Source organism: Podarcis vaucheri, assembly GCF_965113315.1.
Source record: "Podarcis vaucheri genome assembly, chromosome: 9".
Lineage (NCBI taxonomy): Eukaryota > Metazoa > Chordata > Lepidosauria > Squamata > Lacertidae > Podarcis > Podarcis vaucheri.
Genome location: NC_138767.1, coordinates 42,484,783 through 42,506,505, shown reverse-complemented (window position 1 = coordinate 42,506,505; position 21,723 = coordinate 42,484,783). Strand labels below are relative to the sequence as shown.

At 38.3% G+C, this 21,723-nt stretch overlaps 1 protein-coding gene and 1 long non-coding RNA gene across 3 annotated transcripts in view; one reads left to right on the top strand and one right to left on the bottom strand.

Annotated features, from left to right (window-relative positions):
- PDGFC (platelet derived growth factor C) overlaps positions 1 to 21,723 on the top strand; it is a 105,286-nt gene that overhangs the window by 52,325 nt on the left and 31,238 nt on the right. The window contains exon 2 of the mRNA XM_082237279.1: positions 4,473 to 4,668. Coding sequence (XP_082093405.1) covers positions 4,473 to 4,668 — 196 coding nt within the window. The remainder of the gene's footprint in view (positions 1 to 4,472; positions 4,669 to 21,723) is intronic.
- LOC309540453 lies at positions 1,455 to 17,216 on the bottom strand. Of its 2 annotated transcripts, none has more exons than XR_014223302.1 (3): positions 17,030 to 17,216; positions 3,827 to 4,043; positions 1,455 to 1,644 (listed from the first exon to the last, which is right to left on the bottom strand). It is a non-coding gene; the product is annotated as an uncharacterized lncRNA (long non-coding RNA). The 2 variants fall into 2 exon arrangements; XR_014223303.1 differs by lacking the exon at positions 1,455 to 1,644 and adding an exon at positions 1,669 to 2,715.

Genomic DNA, 21,723 nt, shown 5'->3' with positions numbered 1-21,723 from the left:
TATACTTGCCCAGTTAAGGTTTTCAGCTTTTGTTTACGATAGCAAGGCTTATCTAATTCTGTTACCTGACATGATTCCAGTTTTCTTTGCTTGGTTATGGAGCCAATGTGTAATAGTGCTTTAAAGAAATTCCAAAGTGGTTTCAGTGATATATGCTGTACCTACAAAAGTCCCCTTGTCACTTGTTCTGAAAAGAAAAGCTGCTATTTGAATGGAAAGTAGGTTTCCTTTCAGTCTAGTCACCAGTAGAAATGGCACCACTGCATTTCCCCCCTCCATCTCAGGATTTACATTGGCATAATATATCTGCCTTTCAGTTTTCAAATATTTCATTCCTTTCTTACCAGTGTAATTTTATGCATGCTCGTTTAAAGTAAGGTCCACTGTTTTCAGCGGGGCTTATTGTCAGAGAAGTATGCATAAGATTGCAGCATTAATCTTCAGTGTATCTCAAACTGAGTAATACTATTTGTCTATCTAGCTCTGTATAATCTGCACAGACTGCTAGTGGCTCTCTAGGGTTTCAGACGTAGCGTTTTTCCCTACCTGGAGCTGCTGGTGATTGGACCTATGACATTCTGCATGCAAATCAGATGTGCCACCACTGCTCTAAGGCCTTTCCCCAAGCATACTTAGTGCTCACAGGTGTGTTGTGTTTGTGTGCTTGTTTACCAGTATGTACAGGACAAGTGTTGAAATGCCGAAACCAGATACCTTGATTACATTAAAATAGGTCACTAAGATATCTGCTAGAACTCTAAGGATCATTTTTACAGGGTTGCCATATTCTGAAGAGCGAAAAAGAGGACACATTTGCCATTCTACTTTTAACAATGGATCACTATGATGACTCTCATTTTACATACCCATGAAAAAGAGGATGTGTCCTAGAAAAAGAGGACATGTGGCAACCTTATTTTTTTGTGCTGCTTTCAGGTTAAGAAGTGTTTTCCACCTAAAGAATTGGTTTTCTCAGCATGCACACAGATGGCCTTAAGCTAAACAACTAAAATAATATTGCTTATGAAGCAAAAACAGAGTACAAGGAGGAGATTCTTAATTTAGGTACCTCATTTGCTTTGTACCTGTCAAATTTGTCAAACATTTCTTCAGAAGATATTTAAGCTAATATTTCCACATTAAATACTGGCTCCAATTGCAATAGAATAACAGATTATATGAGCATTCTGGAAAACTCTTGATGGATTTGTGTTTACCTGTGTCTCAGACTTGTTCCTAATGGAATTGATGATGACATGCTGAACAACACACTTAATACGAGCCTTGCGCTACAATCCTGAAGTAATTTATTTCCACAGGGGCCTTAGTGGTTTATTTTCTTTTTCATATATCCACACTACTTCAGTGACACTGAGGTTGGATCACTCATGCAAATATGATCTGTTATTTATTTATTTAATTTCTATTTATTTATTAAGAACTTATATGCCCCCTTCACCAAAAGATCACAAAGTTGGATTACAACATAATAAACAGCAAAGGGCAGAACACAAGAACTTAAAAAACAAAACAAAAACATTTTAGTACAGCTCATAATAAAAGCAGCAGCATCAAAACTATCCATAAATTACTCAGTCACAGTTTCCTTCTTCCAGCAGCATGCTGGAAGACATGAATCTTCACCTGTTTCCAAAACAAAACAAAACAAAAAAACAATGATGTGGCTAGGTACACCACAGTAGGGAGAACATTCCATAGAACTAGAACCACCACTAAAAAGGGCACCTATACTTTTCATCCTACTAAAGGACCCTTAGTTGGGCTTCTCCACAGACCTTAAGGCATGGGGGCAGGTTGGTACCAGAGCTCTAAGCATCAATGTAAGGATCTTCAATGGGCACAGAAAACTGGCAACCAGTGAAATTCTGTTAAAATGGAACTTGTATGTGTTTTGTCTATAACTCCCATAACCTCTGTGGCCCCCACATTTTGCCCTAGTTGTAATTATACCAGAGTATCTTAAAGGGAAACCTTGTGTTGGCTTACTGAATTGCTGCTCACTGAGCTTTCTTTCTAAAGGCTCCTTCACATGTGGATGTAAATTCATCACCATTTGATGGCATGCCTGTATGAACAGGACCTTGATACTACTTAGGTTAACCAAGGATATATATGCAATAGTGACAGGTGAACTGCCCCAGGATCAGTTGAGATTGACATGAGTAATTACAACTAAAAGCAGAGAATGCTTAGGAAGAAGTTCTCATTTTCATTGAGACTTGTAAATTGGTTTTATAGTTGATGAGCCCCTATATTATATCTTTAACTACTGATGGTTGTTCATACAGGAGGGAGGTGTTCATGTGTGTATGTCTCCCTCTTTCCTTCTTCCTGGCACCTAGAATCCTGTAAGAAAACATTCCTGGCACCAGAAGGTCTAGGAAATGTAGCTTTTCCTGGGTACTTGGCGTACACAGAGGAGTTTTCCCTCTTTCCTTGCACACATTATTACAGGAGTTGCTGCAAAGCAGCTACAAGGTGGGGGAAATAATTCTTGTATTGGAGTCCACTTGGAGGCTTAATATCTTTTCATTGTATTAGTTACCAAGTCTGTATTCTGAGCCAAGAAATTAAAACTCAGCATTCTTAATTTGCATCAGACAATTTTCGTATGATGTGTTCCAAGAAATATTGCCGGTAGTTTGTGCAGGGTCAACAAATCCTATATGCCTTTTCTCAATTAATGTTTCATTTCTTGAAAAATTAATACTAAATTAGTACTTAATACAGAAACAAGTTTAGCTTTATTAGTTTTCCTGAGTTTCACTTTAAGGTTTTAGCATTACTAATATACTTAAGTTGCATATAATCCTCTGTAAATGTGTTCTATGCCATACAAGTTCTAATGGTCAGGCTACACTCCTCACAATTATTTCTGATAACCCCACATGGTTTCAAAACACCCAGATGTGTATTACCTGTGATGACAAGCCTGACCTATTATTCTATCATCCTGGATCAAGTTGTGGCCTGGGGCTAATTCACAGCCATAAGTATGCCATCAAAGCTATTGTAAGACTGTTCAATCATTGAGCTGGCAAAAGATGAATTTGATGCTGCATTTTTCTGACCAAGAGGTAAAGTAGCTCATTGGATTTCTGACCTAGGAATGACTGCCTTTTTGTTTTAGATTATCTGTAACCAAGTAACATAAATATGCTGACATGTTATGTCAGCTGAGGCAGATATATGAATCAGTAGAGATGTTGCTTTTTATTTCTCTCAGTGTAATTTTATGCTTCATGTTAACTAAAAAAATAAAATAATGAAAGGTAAGTAAAACACTGCATTCTGCTATTGTCAAGTGAGAGTACGATAACCCTTTTTGAGAGAGTGCTGTGGTTAGAGATTGGAGGTTGACAATGTTATAACTAAATGCCAGAGTTAAGAATTCTTAAATTGACTATTCCTGATACCAATAGCCACTGAAACAAATAATTACTGTTCCTGACACCAAGTATCACTGGATCAGCTCAGATGTAACAATCCCATTCTGATATATCTTGTTGGCCAGGAAGAAGCTATGTCATCTGATCCTGACTTCATATTCTAAGGAACCCTAACATTACTGTGTCTTGCTGTGTAGGTCATACATAGGAAATTAAAATAGCTGCAGTATCATGGCCACAGACCAGGAATCCTCAGGTGCAAAGTCCAACAGTTAAGGCAGCTGGAGATGGATCCATTCCCTAATCTGTCCCATGTAGAGCTGTGATAAGAAAGGATACCACTGAGACACCACTGAGACAACTTGCATGTTCTGTCTCAGCTGCAAGCTCACTAACCGTGGTCCTGAAATCCTTACCTTGGTCTCTCTCCAAAGTGCTGATCCTGCTTTGCCTCACCACCCTGACTGCCTGGATCCTTAGGACTGTTGACCTTCTTGCTGCTTTGGCCATCACCCATCTGTAGTGGTGGGCATCTCCATGGAACAGAACAGCAGGTTGACATGGAAACAAATGTTCTCTCAAATAACCCAAATAACCTAAATTGCTTAGAATTTCTTCGTACTACTAAATTATCTGAGTAGAGACAGAAAACATAATTTATTTGATGATCAGCACTGTTATCTGAATATTATAGTTTCTTTACCATGTAAACATTAGTATTTGCATTTATGTTTTTGGTAATATATCCCCATCTTTTAAGAAACAAAGGGAGAAGTTTTCTATTTCTGTCTATTTTATTTGTGGTAATGCCATCTTTAATTCTAAAAACAGTGGGACATGTTCTGAACATCCAGGAGAAATTTGGACTTAATTCTCAAGCAGCATCTTAAACCTATTTTGAAAGTGGGAAATTGATATGGTTTGGTGTCTACAAGTGAAAAGGAAAATTCAAAATCCCATTAAGTGCATCTAAAGTAGTTTTCTGGATCATCTTGTTCAGTGTATTCTTCATTGTACAAATCATTGATTCTTCTATTTTTTGTGTATTTCTTTTTGTTATAGGAGTACAAGAACCACAACATGAAAAGATTATTACAGTGTCTGCTAATGGAAGTATTCACAGCCCAAAGTTCCCATATACTTATCCCCGTAACACAGTACTGGTGTGGCGATTAGTAGCAGTTGAGGAGAATGTGTTGATACAGCTCACTTTTGATGAAAGGTTTGGGCTTGAGGACCCAGAAGATGACATATGCAAGTAAGTTACTATTGCTGAGTTCATATAAGCCTATTAGAAGTGGTGATGGATGACGTACTACAAACTTTGCCCTCAACAATGGTCTGTCATTTCAGATTTTTAATTAGACCTCTGCACCCTGCATAGCATCTACAAACCTTTATGTATATAAACCCGGTGCCATATTTTTTTAAAAAAACCCAACACAATAATATCTGCTGGTATTTGTGGGTAACTTTCAATTCTACAAAGCATTGATATAACCGTCACAATGGAGTTAGAATTGCTTACGTATACAATAATCCTTTCTTGCAGAATGCGTGAAGTCAAAGAGTTAAATATGTTGTTAAGTATTTCAGGGCATAACCTGATTATTCAGCAGACCTGCTGGTTTAATGAGATTACTCATCAGTGTTATTTCAGATGGCTGTGTACCATTAAAATTAAATTATTGCTGAAGAAATGATTAACACCTTTGAGAAAGTTCTGTAGTGCATCACATTACACAGTAGGTACATAAAACGTCTGAATAGTTAAAAATTTAGATAACTGGAAGAGTGACTGATAATTCAGATGACTGTGTGCTACAGACACAATGAATTCACATCATCCATATTTTCAGATTATCCCTGATGCAAGAAAATGGGTTCTCCTGTATTGTTTACACACCTGTTTATAAGTAAATCTATAAATTGCTAAATGGCCTTTGATGAAATATCCACAGCTTATATATGAAAGAGACTTGCAACTGGGTGCAATTCAAAAAGAATTATATACATATCAATTCCATTTATATCAAGGATACTAAATCATGCACCACCTTTAATGGATTTGTGCATATTTTACCTGAATCATTTAAGCAGAAAAGGATGCAGATAAATATGGGTTCATGTTTTCTTTCTTTCACGCACACACACTGTCTTAGGTTTGAATCAGTAAACCAGTGGTTAGGACTGAAATACGCTGTACAAATGCACTGTAATCGAAGACTCTGCATGCCCAATGTAATGGGGGGAAAGCTTAAAAATAATAATAATCTGATTACACCTTTAATTCTCCACCCCGAAAGTCAGTCACTGCTCATATTTACAATGTGCATAAGTATAAAAACAGAGGGTACTGAGGCCCCTTGTGAGAGAAGGCATCTGTTTCATAGGGTAAGCACCTTATGAATAATTTGACAGTTTGCAGCTGGAGTTATGGGCTGCTCTTACATAGATCTGGCATAATTCAAAATCCGTTTAACATGGGACATTGGTAGTACATATCATGAATTCATCTCAAAGGACAGCTGTGCACAAAATCTCCACCCTAATACTGCACAGAAAAATTGGGAGGACCATTTCACTTAATTTGGGGGGAGAGGGGTATCATTCAACAGTTTCTTGTGGATGGGGCCCACTGTTTTTTCTTTCTGTTTTTTGTCTTCTTTTTCTGTTGTGCTTCTGCTGCAAGTGACAGCAATAGCAACTGGGTTAGCAGTCTAACTGCCATTTTGCATTCGCTGTTATGCAGCAGACCTCGATTTTGTTCTGGGGGCATTGCTTGTGAGTTGATGGGACATGGTGTGGTGGCCACACATACACAGATGGTGCAGAATATCAAGTGAAAATTCCGCAAAATGGTCTTCTTGCTCCACTTCATTTCTGCATCATTAGGGTGGAAAAAGTGGTCACTAATGCTTCCTTTCCCAATCAAACTGTGTAAGTGTTTTCTCATAATAGGGTAGGCCAGAAAAGGAATGGAAAAACTGAAAAAAGGACAAATATAGATTCCCTTGATAGATCAGAAGTGGTTTATTTATTTTATTTGCATTTATAGTCCACATTTACTCTAATGAGTTCAAAGTGCTCTTTATCTTCACAACAATCCTAATTAGACTCTGAGCTGTTGACGAGCCCAAGATCACACAGTGAGCCTCTAGTTTGAGTGGACATTTCAATCTGGGGGTCCCAGTTGGCTGCCCAAGGCAGCATTCCCATATGCATCTTGGAATTTAGTGAAAATATGTTCCTATCAACTGTGAGTGAAAGTTCTTGGTTAATGTAAAAATTATATAGATTCTTGATCGCTTGTCACCATGAGTCAAGATGGGCTTGAAGCAGGTGCACAGCACTTCTTTCTTCCCACTGAGCCACATTCAGTAAGACACAGAGCACATGAGAGTTAAGGAAATTATTTCAGACTTTGAGTCTAGGAAAATTCTCCTCTTTGATGCTACTTCAAAGAGTGCTTTGTGGTCCTTAGCCAATTTTTGTAAAGACATGTAATAAAACCAAAGTTGGAAGATTGGTCCAGTGAATGACATCAATATCCACAATAATATCTTTGAAGTCAGTACAGTATGGAAGATTCCATTTTATTAAGTTTTTCCCCCCTTTTTAAAATTTAAAATGCTGATAAACCTCTCCCATAGATTACGTTGGTCACTTTATAGAAGCACAATATAAAATCAGTCATATTGTAGTCACTGTAATCATCACATTCTTTTTGTAGGCTTGAATTTTCCCCTTCTAGTTCCAGGAGCATGCCTGAAACTCATTCACTGTCTTCAGTTTTCTTTTTCTGTAACTCTCCATGTGAGGAAAATGAGACTGAATGCAATTAAAAGTACAAGATATTTGGATAATTGACTAAGAAAAACATGATATATTTTGGAATTGATTATTGATTTGTGTGTTCCACTGAAAACAAGTGATACCTTGAAAAGATAACCTCAGCGAAAGAAATGGGTTAGAATCATTGGGTAACCGAATCAATATGTAGGAGAAGATGGCTGATAGAAAATGATGCAGGTGGACTGGCTTATAAAGGTTTTTCTACCAGGAGAGAGAGAGAGAGAGAGAGAGAGAGAGAGAGAGTTTAGCTTGTTTAACAATAGTACAAGCAGTGCTTTTTTCCACTAGAAAAATAGGTGCTGGTATTCACCATGAAGTTGTTACAGTACGTACCACACTTTTTAACAACAAAAAAGAGGTGCCGGTACTGCATACCCTTGAGTACCCGCTGAAAAAAATATCACTGAGCACAAGGAATAAGTTCAATGGCAGGAGGTCAAGTGAATGGCTAGCAGCTAAGAGTAGTATTGGAGTAGACCAGTGACTCAAATCCTCTGTGCCTTATGCTTATTTTGCTGGTGCAATGTTTCATTCAGCACTACTGCACTGGCCATTGCAATAACAGTGCATGTTGTCTGATGGATTTGCCTGTTTGCCCAGCAGAGGATGCCATTGCAGCTACCAGAGCTATATAATAATGGGGTCTAAGATGTGCAGAGAGTCTTGGCTTTAAAAAAATGAGATATTGCAGCATAAAGGAAATTAGAAAGCACTAATGTAGAAAATTCAGATGATGCAAAAGAGCTGCAGGAAAAATATTTGCATTGAACATTCTGAATAACCTGTCGTTGGGAAAGAGAGAGTCATTTATTCCTTTTTCTGGCAGTGATGAAACGGTCATTTTAGAAATTACGTCACCTTATTACCAATTCATTTTAATAATTGGTTTATAAAATGAGCAAGAGTGCTTCTGGAGCTGCTTCTCATCCCTGAATAGTGATACAAATATTTCAGACAGAAACAATAGCAACTACTTTGCTTTCCTTTGAAGTACGTACTTACACAGTGGAAAGTTATTTGCTTAGCTATGGAGTTCATTGAATGAGTACTATGGAGTTGTGAGTTATGATAAACATAATAAATAGACTAAACATTGGGATATCTGAGGGCTCACTGTCGCAAAGGATTATAAAAAACATATGAGCTAAGCCTTTCATGCTGAATACATCAGTGTATATCTGAGAATCTTAACAAGATCTTAAACTGGAAAGCCAGAGTTCTCTCTTGTTGTTGATTGAGCAAAGTTAGTAACCCCTATCTATTATTTCCCACCTATTTTCCGGGGTGTGGCATCTTTTACATGCACGTGAGACACAGCTTTCTGGAGTCCCTCTTAAGTTATCTCTCTTATGGTTGCACCACAAGCAGGAATAAGGAAGGATGAGGTCGCTGGAGTCTACTTGGTGTTTTGCTAAGTATAAGCCATCTCAACCTCTGAGCAGTGCAAGATGCAGTGGAGACTGCGGTATCTTTATGATATATAGTTTATTTACACATATTGACAACCCGAGCCTACAATGGAGGGATTCACAGCATTAACACCCCAAGTGAGTCTTGCTTCTCCCATAGCCATAGCCTTCAAACAGGAATCAGGCATGGTTCTGTCTCCCAGCTGCACAGCCCGCTGCCTGCCAGCTCACCTTCTAGCTCACACAACTCAGCTCTGGCTTTGGCTTTCTAAGTACCAGGTGGTTGAGGGCCCACTGTGACAGACCTACTTAACAACCCATACTTAGGCCATTACCTTACCAGGAAGCTAGTCTGGCTATTCCAGGAATCAAATCTGGGGCCAAGGCATATAGCCTACTCCCCCCGCCCAAAAAACCCTCTTAACAATTTGTTAAGAGGCATTCATTGTTGCTGAACAATGAAGTCATATTTGCACCTCCTCTCTGCTACTTAAAAGAAGAAAAATGGCTGTAAAGGAAAAGCCTTTGGTAAGCTACGTCATCAAGCTTTTTGAAAGTCTTCAGTAAAGGTAAAGATAAAGTTAAGTCCAGTCGCGAATGACTCTGGGGTTGCAGCGCTCATCTCGCTTTACTGGCCAAGGGAGCCGACGTTTGTCCGCAGACAGTTTTTCTAGGTCATGTGGCCAGCATGACTAAGCCGCTTCTGGCGAAACCAGAGCAGCGCACGGAAATGCCGTTTGTCTTCCTGCCAGAGCGGTACCTATTTATCTACTTGCACTTGATGTGCTTTTGAAATGCTAGGTTGGCAGGAGCTGGGACCGAGCAACAGGAGCTCACCCTGTCGCGGGGATTCGAGCCGGCGACCTTCCGATCGGCAATTATTAGGCACAGTGGTTTAGACCACAGCACCACCCACGTCCCTTAAGTATGCAATATCAACTGGATAACCTCTCTCTATATGCTTGTTTATACTCTCAAATAATTTTAATAGGTCAGTAAGATAGGACTTACCCTTGCAGGAGGCATCCTAGCTGTGCTGCAGCAAAACCAGTTATTCTACATGCTTGAGAATTCTATTATTTTCCCTGAACAGATGTTAAGCCAACCAACTTGTGATTTCCTGGGTTATCCTTAGATCAGTTTTTTTAAAAAAAAATAAAAAAAATGATGTTGCATTAGCTACTTTCCAGTCATGAGAGATGGAGATTGATTTTAGGGACAATTTTTTTTTTGGGGGGGGGGTGTATCTTCAGATTGTCAATATTCATGCACATACGAAAACTTTAGGTTTAAACAATTAAAGTGGATATAAGCAATGTTACCATAGCACAACAAATCCAAGAAGAAGAAGAAGACAACTTTGGGCAGTTTAGAAAGTGAAAGTAAAATGTATTGAAACAGGTCAATAACCAGAAAACATGTAAACGCACCACAAGCAAATCAGGATACTACTGCCCTGTAAAAAAAAATAAAAAATCAGGAGAAATGTTAGTTAGTTGAACCCCCATGTTAGCTTTGTGCAAGAAAATCAGGGTGAACACAGAATAAACAGTTCATGGGGAGCAGCCCTTAGAAGTACAAAAAGTTCAAATTTGACAACTATCTTTAAGAACTCTCGGGTGCTATCTAGACCCAGTGATTTGCTATTTCTTGTAATTTGTCTCTCGCCATCATTATTTGCCTCAGTTCCTCAAATCCCTTCTTGAGAAAGTTAAGTTAGGCTTCTGCAATCTCTGATTTCTCCCTTAGCACACTTTTTTGTTTCCTGTATTTTGAAGGAGTAGATCCATGATTGGCTTTTCTAGGGAAGAATATTCAGCACAACGCTATTATAATCATTCCATCAGTGCAAGCACTAGGGCTGGGTGCTATATCGATATATCATCCAAAACTGGTTTGAAGTCCATATCGTAATATTGGTTTCATAATTTTTGACCTGGCAATATATTGCGTATCAGTGTGTGTGTGTGTGTGTGTGTGTGTGTGTGTGTGCACATGTTTAGTTGAACCCCAAGTGCTTCTGTTTTTCTAAAGCCAATCCTCTGGACTGGGAAATTCAGGTTTCTTGATCGAAATTGTACATCCCTACCAGACATTGCTGTGAATAAATAATCCCAGTAAAACTAGCAAAAAAACTATCAAAGCCATATGCTGTGGTAGCCTTTTCAACTATGGGCTCCGTTGTCTACATCTCATCTGTGGCAATTGCTGTATGTCCCAGGTGTGTAGGTGAAGAGCTAATTACACATCTGATAAAATGTATAAAAGTCATAATAGGAGATGCTCATAGCCAAGAGTGATGAAAGTGAATATTCTTTGCCTGAAGAAAAGATTAAGTGTTAACATACTGCCAGCTTTCAGTTACTGAAAAGGATTCCAGAGAGTGAGTGCCTTTATCCATGGATAAAAGAAAATAAAGCAATGATATTTAGAGTGCAGGATGTAGACATATATTAAGGATTAAAGAATGTGTCCTAATTACAGTAGTAGTTTAGTAATAGAATAAGATGCTCAAGGAGATTATGGAATTCACTTCTTTGAAGATTCCCAAAAAGTTAGGAAGGTATTTCTCAATGTATTCTGTAATAGGTCTCTGTTTGATTGTCTCCTAGACCCATCCAGCTCTAATTCTTTAATTTTGATTTTTATCTGGATTTTTAAAATGGAAAAAGGGCTGTTTCATGTATTATATTCTCCCTATGAAGTCTGCCAAAACCTGCTTTCATGTGGCAGTGCTCCATGTAGGGTTATAACATTTATTAGCCACTTATAGCATATGCTGTCTTGATTGATGTTTTATACCAGCAGCTACCAAGACATTTTATTAGATTTAGGGACAAACTATCCTGGGATTTGGAGAATACCATGTGTCTGCTTCGAAGTGGTGTTTCTCCCCCACCCCCATGTATGATTTTCCTAGTCATATGCAAATAAAAGTAAGATTAGATTAGGGTTAGTTTGAAAGCACAACCAAGGAATCAAAGGACAATTTTTTTGGTTGCTACATATGTATAATACCTGACTAGAATGGATTACATGAGTGCCAGTCCAATATTTAGATTGAGTTCATTCATCTAACATTTTGTTATATTTAATGAACACTTCATAGAATGTCTATTTTAATGTGTGGGAATATTTAAACACTAAACTACTGCTTGATTGTAATGAAGCCTTAAAGTGTAGTAAGAGTATTACATATGCCTTTGAGAAATGATTTTCAGAAGATCTCTTGTTGGGATTGTCATGAATGAAGTGGCCCTACAATGCCTAGGAAAAGATGAGGGGGTTTATAACCAACTTTCCATATACTGCTTTTTAAAGTTTTTTTTTTTTAAAAAGATACAGTTTCAGACAGCCTTCCTCCATGTTGTTAATTGCTGTATTCTGCTAACCTAGCAATTCAAAAGCATACCAGTGCAAACAGATAAATAGGTACCACTGTGGCGGGAAGGTAAACGGCGTTTCCATGTGCTCTGGCTTCCGTCACGGTGTTCCGTTGTGCCAGAAGCGGTTTAGTCATGTTGGACACATGACCTGGAAAGCTGTCTGTGGGCAAAGGCCGTCTCCCTCAGCCTGAAGCGACATGAATGCTGCACCTGATAATCACCTTTGACTGGACTTAACCGTCCAGGAGTCCTTTATCTTTAACCTTTACCTAATCACTGTTCAGATTTCAAAAGAGTCCCTTAGATGTTTTTAGAATCTTCTGGATGAAGATGTTTAGTTTGGGGGTTAGATTTAATTGGTAGGTCCTATGAATCAAGTTGTACACAGAGATTTCATACTTTGCAAGCTGTGAACCAGGTTTGAAGTGGTAACATATGTCTAAAAAATGGAAGATCATGCAGGGTTTCCCAAACTTGGATCTCCAGCTGTTTTCCCATCATCCCTGACCATTGGTTCTGCTAGCTAGGGAAGATAGGGGTTGTAGTCCAAAAACAGCTGGAGACTCAAGTTTGGAAACCCTGAGCAGGGCTTTTTTGCATCTGGAACTCACTGGAACTCAGTTCCATCACCTCTCAGGTGGGCGTGAGTTTGGCACAGCCTGATAGATTGGAGATTGGGATTCTAGATGGTGAGCCCTAATGGGGTTCTGGGAACGAGACAGAAAATATTTCCTAGGTATCCAGGCCCCTACCTTTGTCATTAGTTAATTTTTAGTCCAGTCAATTTTGTGCTGATTTGTAATGCAGTCTTCATAACGTAATCAACTTTCCAATTCATAAACAAACAAGCAAAATTAAAAATGTCTATAAACAGAATTGTAACTTAAAGAAAAGATCACGTACATTTTCAGAAAGGTTAATTTTAGAGAAACATTTTAGTGACCCACTTACGTCACTGTCAATATTTAAAAGCTTGCTGCTCACAGCTGTGCCTTATTTATTTGAACAACTGTTCTCACAGCCAATGTAAGGTTAGCATCTAGGTCAGCAAGGGTTATACTATGATAGGCTGCAGTTCTGTACTTATTTACCTGAGAGCAAGTCCCTCTGAACTTAGTAGGGTCCCCCCCCTATTTCTTATTTTTAAAAATTGTATCCTGCTCTCCACCGTGTAGGTTTGGAAGCTGTGTACTTCTGAGTAGACATGAATAGGATTGTACTGTTAGTGTTTTATTTCTTTTATAGTATCTGCAGGATCTGTATCTGCAGATCTGGTTTGGATAATGTTTTATATTTCTTAAAACACATCACTCGGGTGTTCTCTGCTGAACAGCCCATTCAAATGAAGTAAACTAGTTTTCAGTATCAAAATATTTTGCTAAATGAACCTAATCCAAACTGTATTGCTTCTAAAATTGTTTCATGTTACTTTTGCTGACTTTGTTTTTAATAGGGTTATTTTTCCTTTGAAATGACTGGTGCACTCTCAGATCTTGTTTCTGTCAAGAGGATTCTGGGGAAAATTAATGTTGATAGAGCATTTTCTTTCTTCGTTACTAAAAGTAGCACGAGTGCAGCAAAGGGACAAAAACCCACACTCTATTCTGGGTTATGTATTTTAGTTGTACACTGCAAACCTGAACATGTAAGTCTGTAACCAAGAATTCAGGTCCTTCTGTGTGAATTCATAAATGGTGAAGAAAAGAGTTAAAAGCAAGCAGTTTTATAGAAAGAACCATAATAAAAGCACACTATGTATGGGCTCTAGACACAATTTATGCACATATTGGGCACTATATTTTCATTATAGTATAAATGTCCTACCAATAGCAGATTTACCTCTAGAAGTAAGTTTGTTCTGCTGTTTAATTAGCATAAACAGCAGGCACCTAGTCCTAGAGACAGTTGTTTCCTGTCCCATTCCCAGGTCCCCCCCCTTACTTTTCATTTCTTACAAACACTTCTCTTTTTTCCAATATTCAGCACTGCTTATCTAGTTGCATAGAACTATCATTGCTGTCTTCTCAATATAGTGACTATACTGGGGCAGGACTAAAATAATTTGGATGCTAGTAATGATGATCTTTCATAATGAAACATGGAGATATCCTTAACTAAAAATTAATATGGAGTTGTTTGCTTTTGAGGGCCCCTGTTTGCACTGGAAATTTCCCCCGTATGAATGTCTTTTAAAGGTTTATTTAATATGTGTCTGCATGGCATAAAGCCAGGAACTAGTTTAGTCATAAAAAAAGTTCCAGTCTGGAATGTTAAATTTTGCACCAAATAGTACGATATATTCAACATCAGATTTCAATAACAGCCTTCCCCCCAACCTTGTGCTTTCTGGATGTTTTGGGCCCAACTCCCATCAGCCCCAAGTAGCATGGCCAACAGTAGGGATAAATTATAATCCAAAACATTTGGAAGGCATGAGATTGAAGAAGACTGGGCACAATTCTCACTTTGGACATGAGAGTTCTTGGCCTCTGTCAGAAAGATGGTGGATTTGACTGTTAGTGTGATTCAGCAGAGCCCTTTTACGCTCTTAACCCCCATTGCACGATGAATTAAATATTGATTTAATATATGGAATGTTTAGGCCAGCTTATTTTGTGGCCATTTTTGGTACTTGTGGGTGCAAGAGTACACCATAGGGAGCTAAGAAGATGCAGTGGCATATTAGATTTCTGTGTTATTTTTCCTCTTAAACTCAGGTTAAGTAATCTAAGAAAATAACAGTAGCTAGATTTATTTGATTTTAAAATATTTTCTAAGGCTGCTATGCTATAAGGGCAGAATATTGTGTAAATAGAACATCTGTTCAGTATGGAGTAAGGGTTTGGGGGTGTCGAATCATTTTTATTTTATTCCACAGAGGAGTCTGTATGAATTTATGTACTTAATAAAATAATATTTAGAATGTCTAAACTCAAAACATGTCCTTCAGGTTGTCTCAGCATCTGGAAAAACAAGATGGTGTTGGTGGTGGTTGGATGCTGCTGTTTATGTACCTGGTGCTTTGCAAGGTACATGTTGCTTTACATGGTGTAATGTTCTTGCTCCAAGGGGAATACAGTCTAAAAGCATATACGTACAAGGAAACTACAGTAAACAGAAGAAGAATATGTGACTTTTAAAACTGAATTTGGCTTATTTACAACGGAGTTGGGTATATGTGGTTGTTCAAAAGACTTTCTGGGATTGAGGGATTTGAAGGAAGGAAGATTTGTGGTTTCTGGGTGGCAGTTCCTTTCCATTAAATACAGCCATAGAGGGGCAGGATACCTTTAGATGGCTGCTCCCTGAATGGGTGTCTGGTCAGTTTTGGAGCTGATGAGGGCAAAGAAGCTGAACTTTAATCCAGATGAGAGACAGAGGTGTTGTACACTAGCAACCCAGAATAAGGGTGACATTATTGCCCCAGGCTTTCTTGGATAGTACCTTTTCGCCTTTGGAGTAATAGAGTGAAGGAATTTGTCATTTGGAGCCGATTTTATCCTCACTATCTGGTACAGTGGTACCTTGGGTTACATACGCTTCAGGTTACAGACGCTTCAGGTTACAGACTCCGCTACCCCAGAAATAGAGCTTCAGGTTAAGAACTTTGCTTCAGGATGAGAACAGAAATTGTGCAGCGGTGGTAGCGGGAGGCCCCATTAGCTAAAGTGGTGCTTCAGGTTAAGAACAGTTTCAGGTTAAGAACGGACCTCTGGAACAAATTAAGTACGTAACCAGAGGTACCACTGTATTGTATTTATGAAAACCCCTCAACTTTAAATAGGTGGGGATGGAGAAACTGTGGCCCTCCATATGTTGTTGGACTGCTGCTCTCAGTCCAGTGTTAACTGAGGATGATGGGAGTTTGAATCCAACAATGGAGGGCCACAGGTTCCCTACCCTTCTGCTTCGTATAAATCATCCCTGTTTGTTCATTTTACTTAATCCTGATCCTCTCAAGCATTTTTATTCCGTTTCCCGCTTTCATTCCTTGTTTGTACTGGTGTTGGTCTCTCTCATGGCTTGTTAAGATTTCATCTTCCTTTTAATGCAGTAATGCAGGACATGACTAAAAGATTCCCAAACCCTAAATCACATTTACCTTATACCTGCCTACTTCCCTGTTCCTGTTTATTGCAGTGCACTCTGATTGCTGGGTCTCCCAAGGATGCTCATCCAAAAGGAATTATTTGCCTCAGGTGACTGGCTAACTGGAAGGCTGCTTTAAAAATGGGGAGGGGGGTATTATGATGGTGTCATTGGTATTGAGGGCAATTCTCTACTTGGCAACTAGACAGAAATAACAAATAATACACTAACACTGCATGGATATTTTTTTTAAAAAAGCTGAAATGTCAAACAGTTGCTTAAGGCTACAATTTTAAGTATATTTACTGGGAAGTAAATTGCTTTGAAATCAGTAGGACTTAATTCTGAGAAAACATGTGGATACAGAGGAGAGGGGGAGTGCAATAATTTAACAGTTGTTGGACCGTGAAAGACTCACTGGTAAGATAGCAGATTGAAATGGTGCAAACCAAGCTCTTTTAATATGAATAGAGAATGTGCTGAAACATTTCAATTTGAGATGACAAAATGAAGTGGAATTTTGAGTTCATATTTGGTGTTACATAATGTATTTACATACTTATGATTGGTTGATAATGAATCACATTCTGAAGGGCAGATTATTTGCATGAATGACTAACATAATAGTTTCTGCTAAATTAGTTTGGGTTTCATTTTAATTTCATTTATACAAAGACAGAGGAAACAAATTACGTGAACTGAGTAAATTAGATATTAAGGCAAATTACCCAGACTTGAACTATGTGAAAGTGAATTTAATTAAGGTATATTTTATTAGTATGAATCTGATATGAAGTCCTCAGAGATTGTAGATAATGAAGCAGGGTGTTTTTAAAAGATCTGAATATTTGATTTTTAATAGTAAATTGTGATGTCTTACCTTTAAAATATCACTGGTGTATAGTAGAGTCAGGAAGCTAACTGTTTCTAACTGCCATAATTGATGTCACTAGCAAGAAGACCCACTTAACATGTGTCATTTAATTTAATAGTGGGGAACCTGTGGCCCTCCAGATATGGTTGAACTCAACTCCCACCAACTGTAACTAGCTTAGTCAAGGATGATAGGTTTGTTATTAAACTTGTTCCTCACTAACCATAAAGGTAAAGGTAAAGCACTCAAGAGGCTGAGGGCCAACGCTGTCCGGAGACACTTCCGAGTCACGTGGCCAGCGTGACAAAGCTGCATCTGGCGAGCCAGCGCAGCACACGGAAACACCGTTTACCTTCCCGCCAGTAAGCTGTCCCTATTTATCTACTTGCACCCAGGGGTGCTTTCGAACTGCTAGGTTGGCAGGCGCTGGGACCGAGCAACGGGAGCACACCCCACCGCGGGGATTCGAACCACTGACCTTTCGATCGGCAAGCCCTAGGCGCTGAGGCTTTTATCCACAGCGCCACCCGCATCCCTTCACTAACTATAAGTTGTGGCTAATGTTTTGTGCTTGGTTACGGCTTATGGTTAAGGAAGTGAGCGCTTAACTGCTAAGCTAAACCTTGGTTTAGTTGCTGCATAGCACTGAACTAAAAGTACTGGGGAGGAACAAAGCAACTGTGGTGCCTTCTATGCATCCTTTTGGCAACTATTGTAGCCAAGCTGGTGCCAGAGGTATTGCTCTGTTTGGACCACATCAGCGAGGCCTTGTCATCTGGGCAGCCCAGGACCTCCATACACTCTGCCTAGTCTTGCATTTCAGGGAAGTTACTTTGGTGCTGCTAGTGCAGCAGTTTGACTTCATCCCCAGAGGTGCACTCCATTATTTCTTGATACAGAGAGATGCCAACAACTGCTAAATGATTGGCTCTGTATTTCATTTCATTTCACTTTTAATTTTCATGCTGCCTTTCTATATTACTATATACAAGGCAGTTCTGATAGTACAGTCCTACACAAAGTATAGGTTGGGCCATATTGTCTTTTTCGCTACATATGTCTACTCAGAAGTAAATTCCATTGAAGTCCTAGTGAAGTGTGCCAGGAACAGCAACCTAGATGAAGTAATTATATGGCCTTTTATTACACCAAAGTACTTTGAGGCAGAGTTTTCAAATTATTAAACTGGGATGGATGAACCTAAATATAGTTTCTGTTCTATCTGAACATAGCCTTGGATGTAAACAGGAACTATTATGAGTTCCTGTGTTTTATATCCATTAGCTTCTTTTTAAGTTCATAGAAGGTTAATGTTACACAATGAGTATTGAACTGCAAGCCAAGGTAAGCAGTCTGTCCCAACAGATTTAACAAATGAAAACCATGTTTTGAAAAATGAAATAAATAAAATTCAAAGTTGGAAGAAAGTTTATATCTTAAGAAAGTACTTTTAATGGTTCATCATTTGATTTAAGTTTTATGAGACAGAGGAAGGTTCTTGAGAGACACTGAGGCATTTTTGATAATTTCCATACTATGGAGAAATAGTTTCTTCTCAGGTGATCAGTCAAGCAAACCTATTCCTCATCAGCAACAAATGCAAAATAAGAAGCTCTCCTTATATTGTTTCCCTTAGCAGAAGGGTAAATAAAGTGGTTATCTTGAAATTATTCTATAGCATATTAGCAACCTCATACCTAGCATTGTTAGGGAATTCTAAGAAACCAAAAAAATCAGTGCAGCTTTGAAAGGTTCGGTCCACCATCTTGATTCAAAATGATATCAAATTAAATCCAAACATAGACAAAACCTGCTCTTTCAACTCAGGAAAATTCATTCAAAATTTGACTACAATGTGTTGTGTCTAAATGCATAGTGAACGTACAAAGAAACAACTTTCCAAAATATGTACTAGACAATAACATATATTGATTGATGCACTCAACCCTGCATTCACTATACATTTTCCTTATATAAAATAAGCTACAGGATATTGCAATAAAGAATTTACCACTTACTGCTGACAAGTCTCTGTCTCTTGATTACTGTATATATATTTTTTGGCTATGTCTGTTGTTCAGACCAGTCATATCTAGCTTCCATGCTGTGCTTTAACCAGCATCACAGGGTTTCTGTAAACACCTGAGCACCTTTGCAATTTCACCTGCTTCATGATCTCTCACAGCAGCTTAGATTTCAGTCAGCATGTGCAGTACAAGGAGAGTTGTGGTGGACATCTGATTCAGTTGGCAGGCTGTCAAAATACATTTAGCGAATGGGCAAAGTGCCACTTCATACTGTAAATGCATTGTCTTGTGAAATAGACAGTTCATGCCTTATATCATTCAGTGTGTGCAGCACACTAACCACACTGAAGGGCAAAAATCTTGAAAACCTTACTGTGAGATTTTTGCCCTTCAATTGTTACTAAGGAGATACATATGGACCAGAGTTTTAGTAAGGTTGTGCAATGTGGGTTTTCTAGGAGTTATTCCTTGTCTGTTCCTCCATTTGAGTCTTGAGGACCAATCAGGCTTGAATGGGTGGAGCTGATGGAAGGGTGTGATGGATACTTGAGTATCCTAATTTCTGGAGGTGCCAGCTACCACAGGCAAAAGTTTTTTTCTTTTAATTCTTTTCTTTTTTCTCACTGTTAGTTACAGAGAGCATAAGTCACTTTAATTTATGTACCACAGAGTTTAAAATAGAAATATTCAGCTGTATGGTTTGGTCACCTGTAGGAATGAGTTAGAGACCTGATTTGGTTTGCATTTAAATACAAATCTACCTGATTCACACTTTCCAAAACAATGAGAATCAAAACACAGCCATTCTTCAAACTTTGTACTTCTCTGAATTTTGCAGTGCAGTTCTCCTGCCAAGTAACGTGGACTAGAAGGCATATGTTAGGGTAAAGTATGCATTAAAGTGCATATAATTGGCAAAAATAGCATGCACTTATTCGAAAACAGTTGCATTTAAAATATTAAAATGTGTAAATTAGGGGGAAATGCACTAAAATACTGATGAACATTCATGAGGACTACACACACACACACACACACACACAAACTCATGATGAAATATTGAGAACTGAACTTAAGTTTGGGAAAATGAGAAACCGAAGGAACCCAAAATTTATAAATTTGCCAGGCCGTTAAAAACATGATCCCTCCCCCTGCAAAATTCTGCAGTTCATGGTAGTGTACCCCCAGGATGAAAAACTGTCAAGAGTTCAAAAGCAGCCGCTTAGCATGCTTTTGTTTCATTGTTCTTAACTGATGGATACTCTGGGAGGCACTTTTGACAGGGTAGGCCCAGTATCTTTTTAGAGCTTTATTAAAACAAAACCAGAAGCATAAATGTGCTTAATGACAAAAGAGACTGTGTTTATAATTTAAAAAAAACACCAGACTTGTTTGTAAAATATGAAAGAAAAATAAATCCTTTGTAAGTTCTCAAGAATAAGTCTGAGAAGTAGTCATTATAAGCCACTTAGTTATACATGTACTGTATCATGTTGCTGTGAGAAACTCACATTTGATTAGCCAATAAAGCAGGTTTAGTAAATCCTTTAAATGCTGATTTGGACTGTGCAATACAATACCAGTGGGTATATTACAGGGATTACAAAGTCTCTGAAATGATCACCTGGGGACATGTGGGGTTCTCTTGTCAGTGATAGTTCATTTCACTTCGTGTGTCAGGTGTTCTGTCATATCACTTTTCCATTTCCCTGGACTTTTATTGATTCAATGTGTGTTTGATCTCCACATGCTACTTTGAAAAGCAGATTTGCAATGAATAAAGAACAATAATTTACATGGATAATCAAAAACTATTTTTGCCAGTAGTATTGTAAGTCAGGCGAAGACTAGCTCATGAGCCAGTTTTGCATATTTAACAGTTCTCAACTTTCATTTTGCTTGATAATATACTTTGCTGTCTTTTCTTATTTGAGTTATTCATGTTTTATGTCCTGTAATCTGTATTGTTGAAATAAATAGTGTTAATAGTATAATGAGAGGCACATTTGTCAGGCATAACATTAATCTATATTTACAATATTTTAGTTAATCACTATTTTCAAATCAATACATTCATTTTCTTGCAATTTTCAAAAGAAAACTTTTGCCAGACATCTGCAATCTTTGAAGAAATATTATATTAACTTGCTAGGATTCAGAGTTCTCCTTTGTTCACGTAAAGGGTAGGGGTGATTTCCACCAGCTGTACCCCCTCTTCATAGCTAAAATGATTCCCAAGGACCTTCCAATATTCAGGAGTAGATTTTTGGCGTATGTAGAAAGCACAAATGTGAACCCTATTCCATTTGTGGAATAAAAGTGAGGACCAAAGCTACTGTGTCCTATGTATATAGGGAACAAAGGTGTGTTTTCAAGTCATTGTACCCCACCTTCTGTAGCCCTCAGAACTACCACTGTTTTGAAAACACTGGTGTCGTTTATTAAATCCAAAATAATACTTTTTAAAAAATGGAGTTAAAAAGATTTACTAAGTACTTCTGCTTCCTAGAACTCTGGGAAGCAGCTCTTGTGCCTTCTCTACATTGCATCCTTTGCAAAATGCAAAGAGTGAGAAGGGCAAGTCTCTTGAAATTGCAGGGTGTGAGACACAACTAATAATTGCTGATTGCTATTGCTCTTCATTCCACGTTATTTGCAAAGGAACTAGGAACA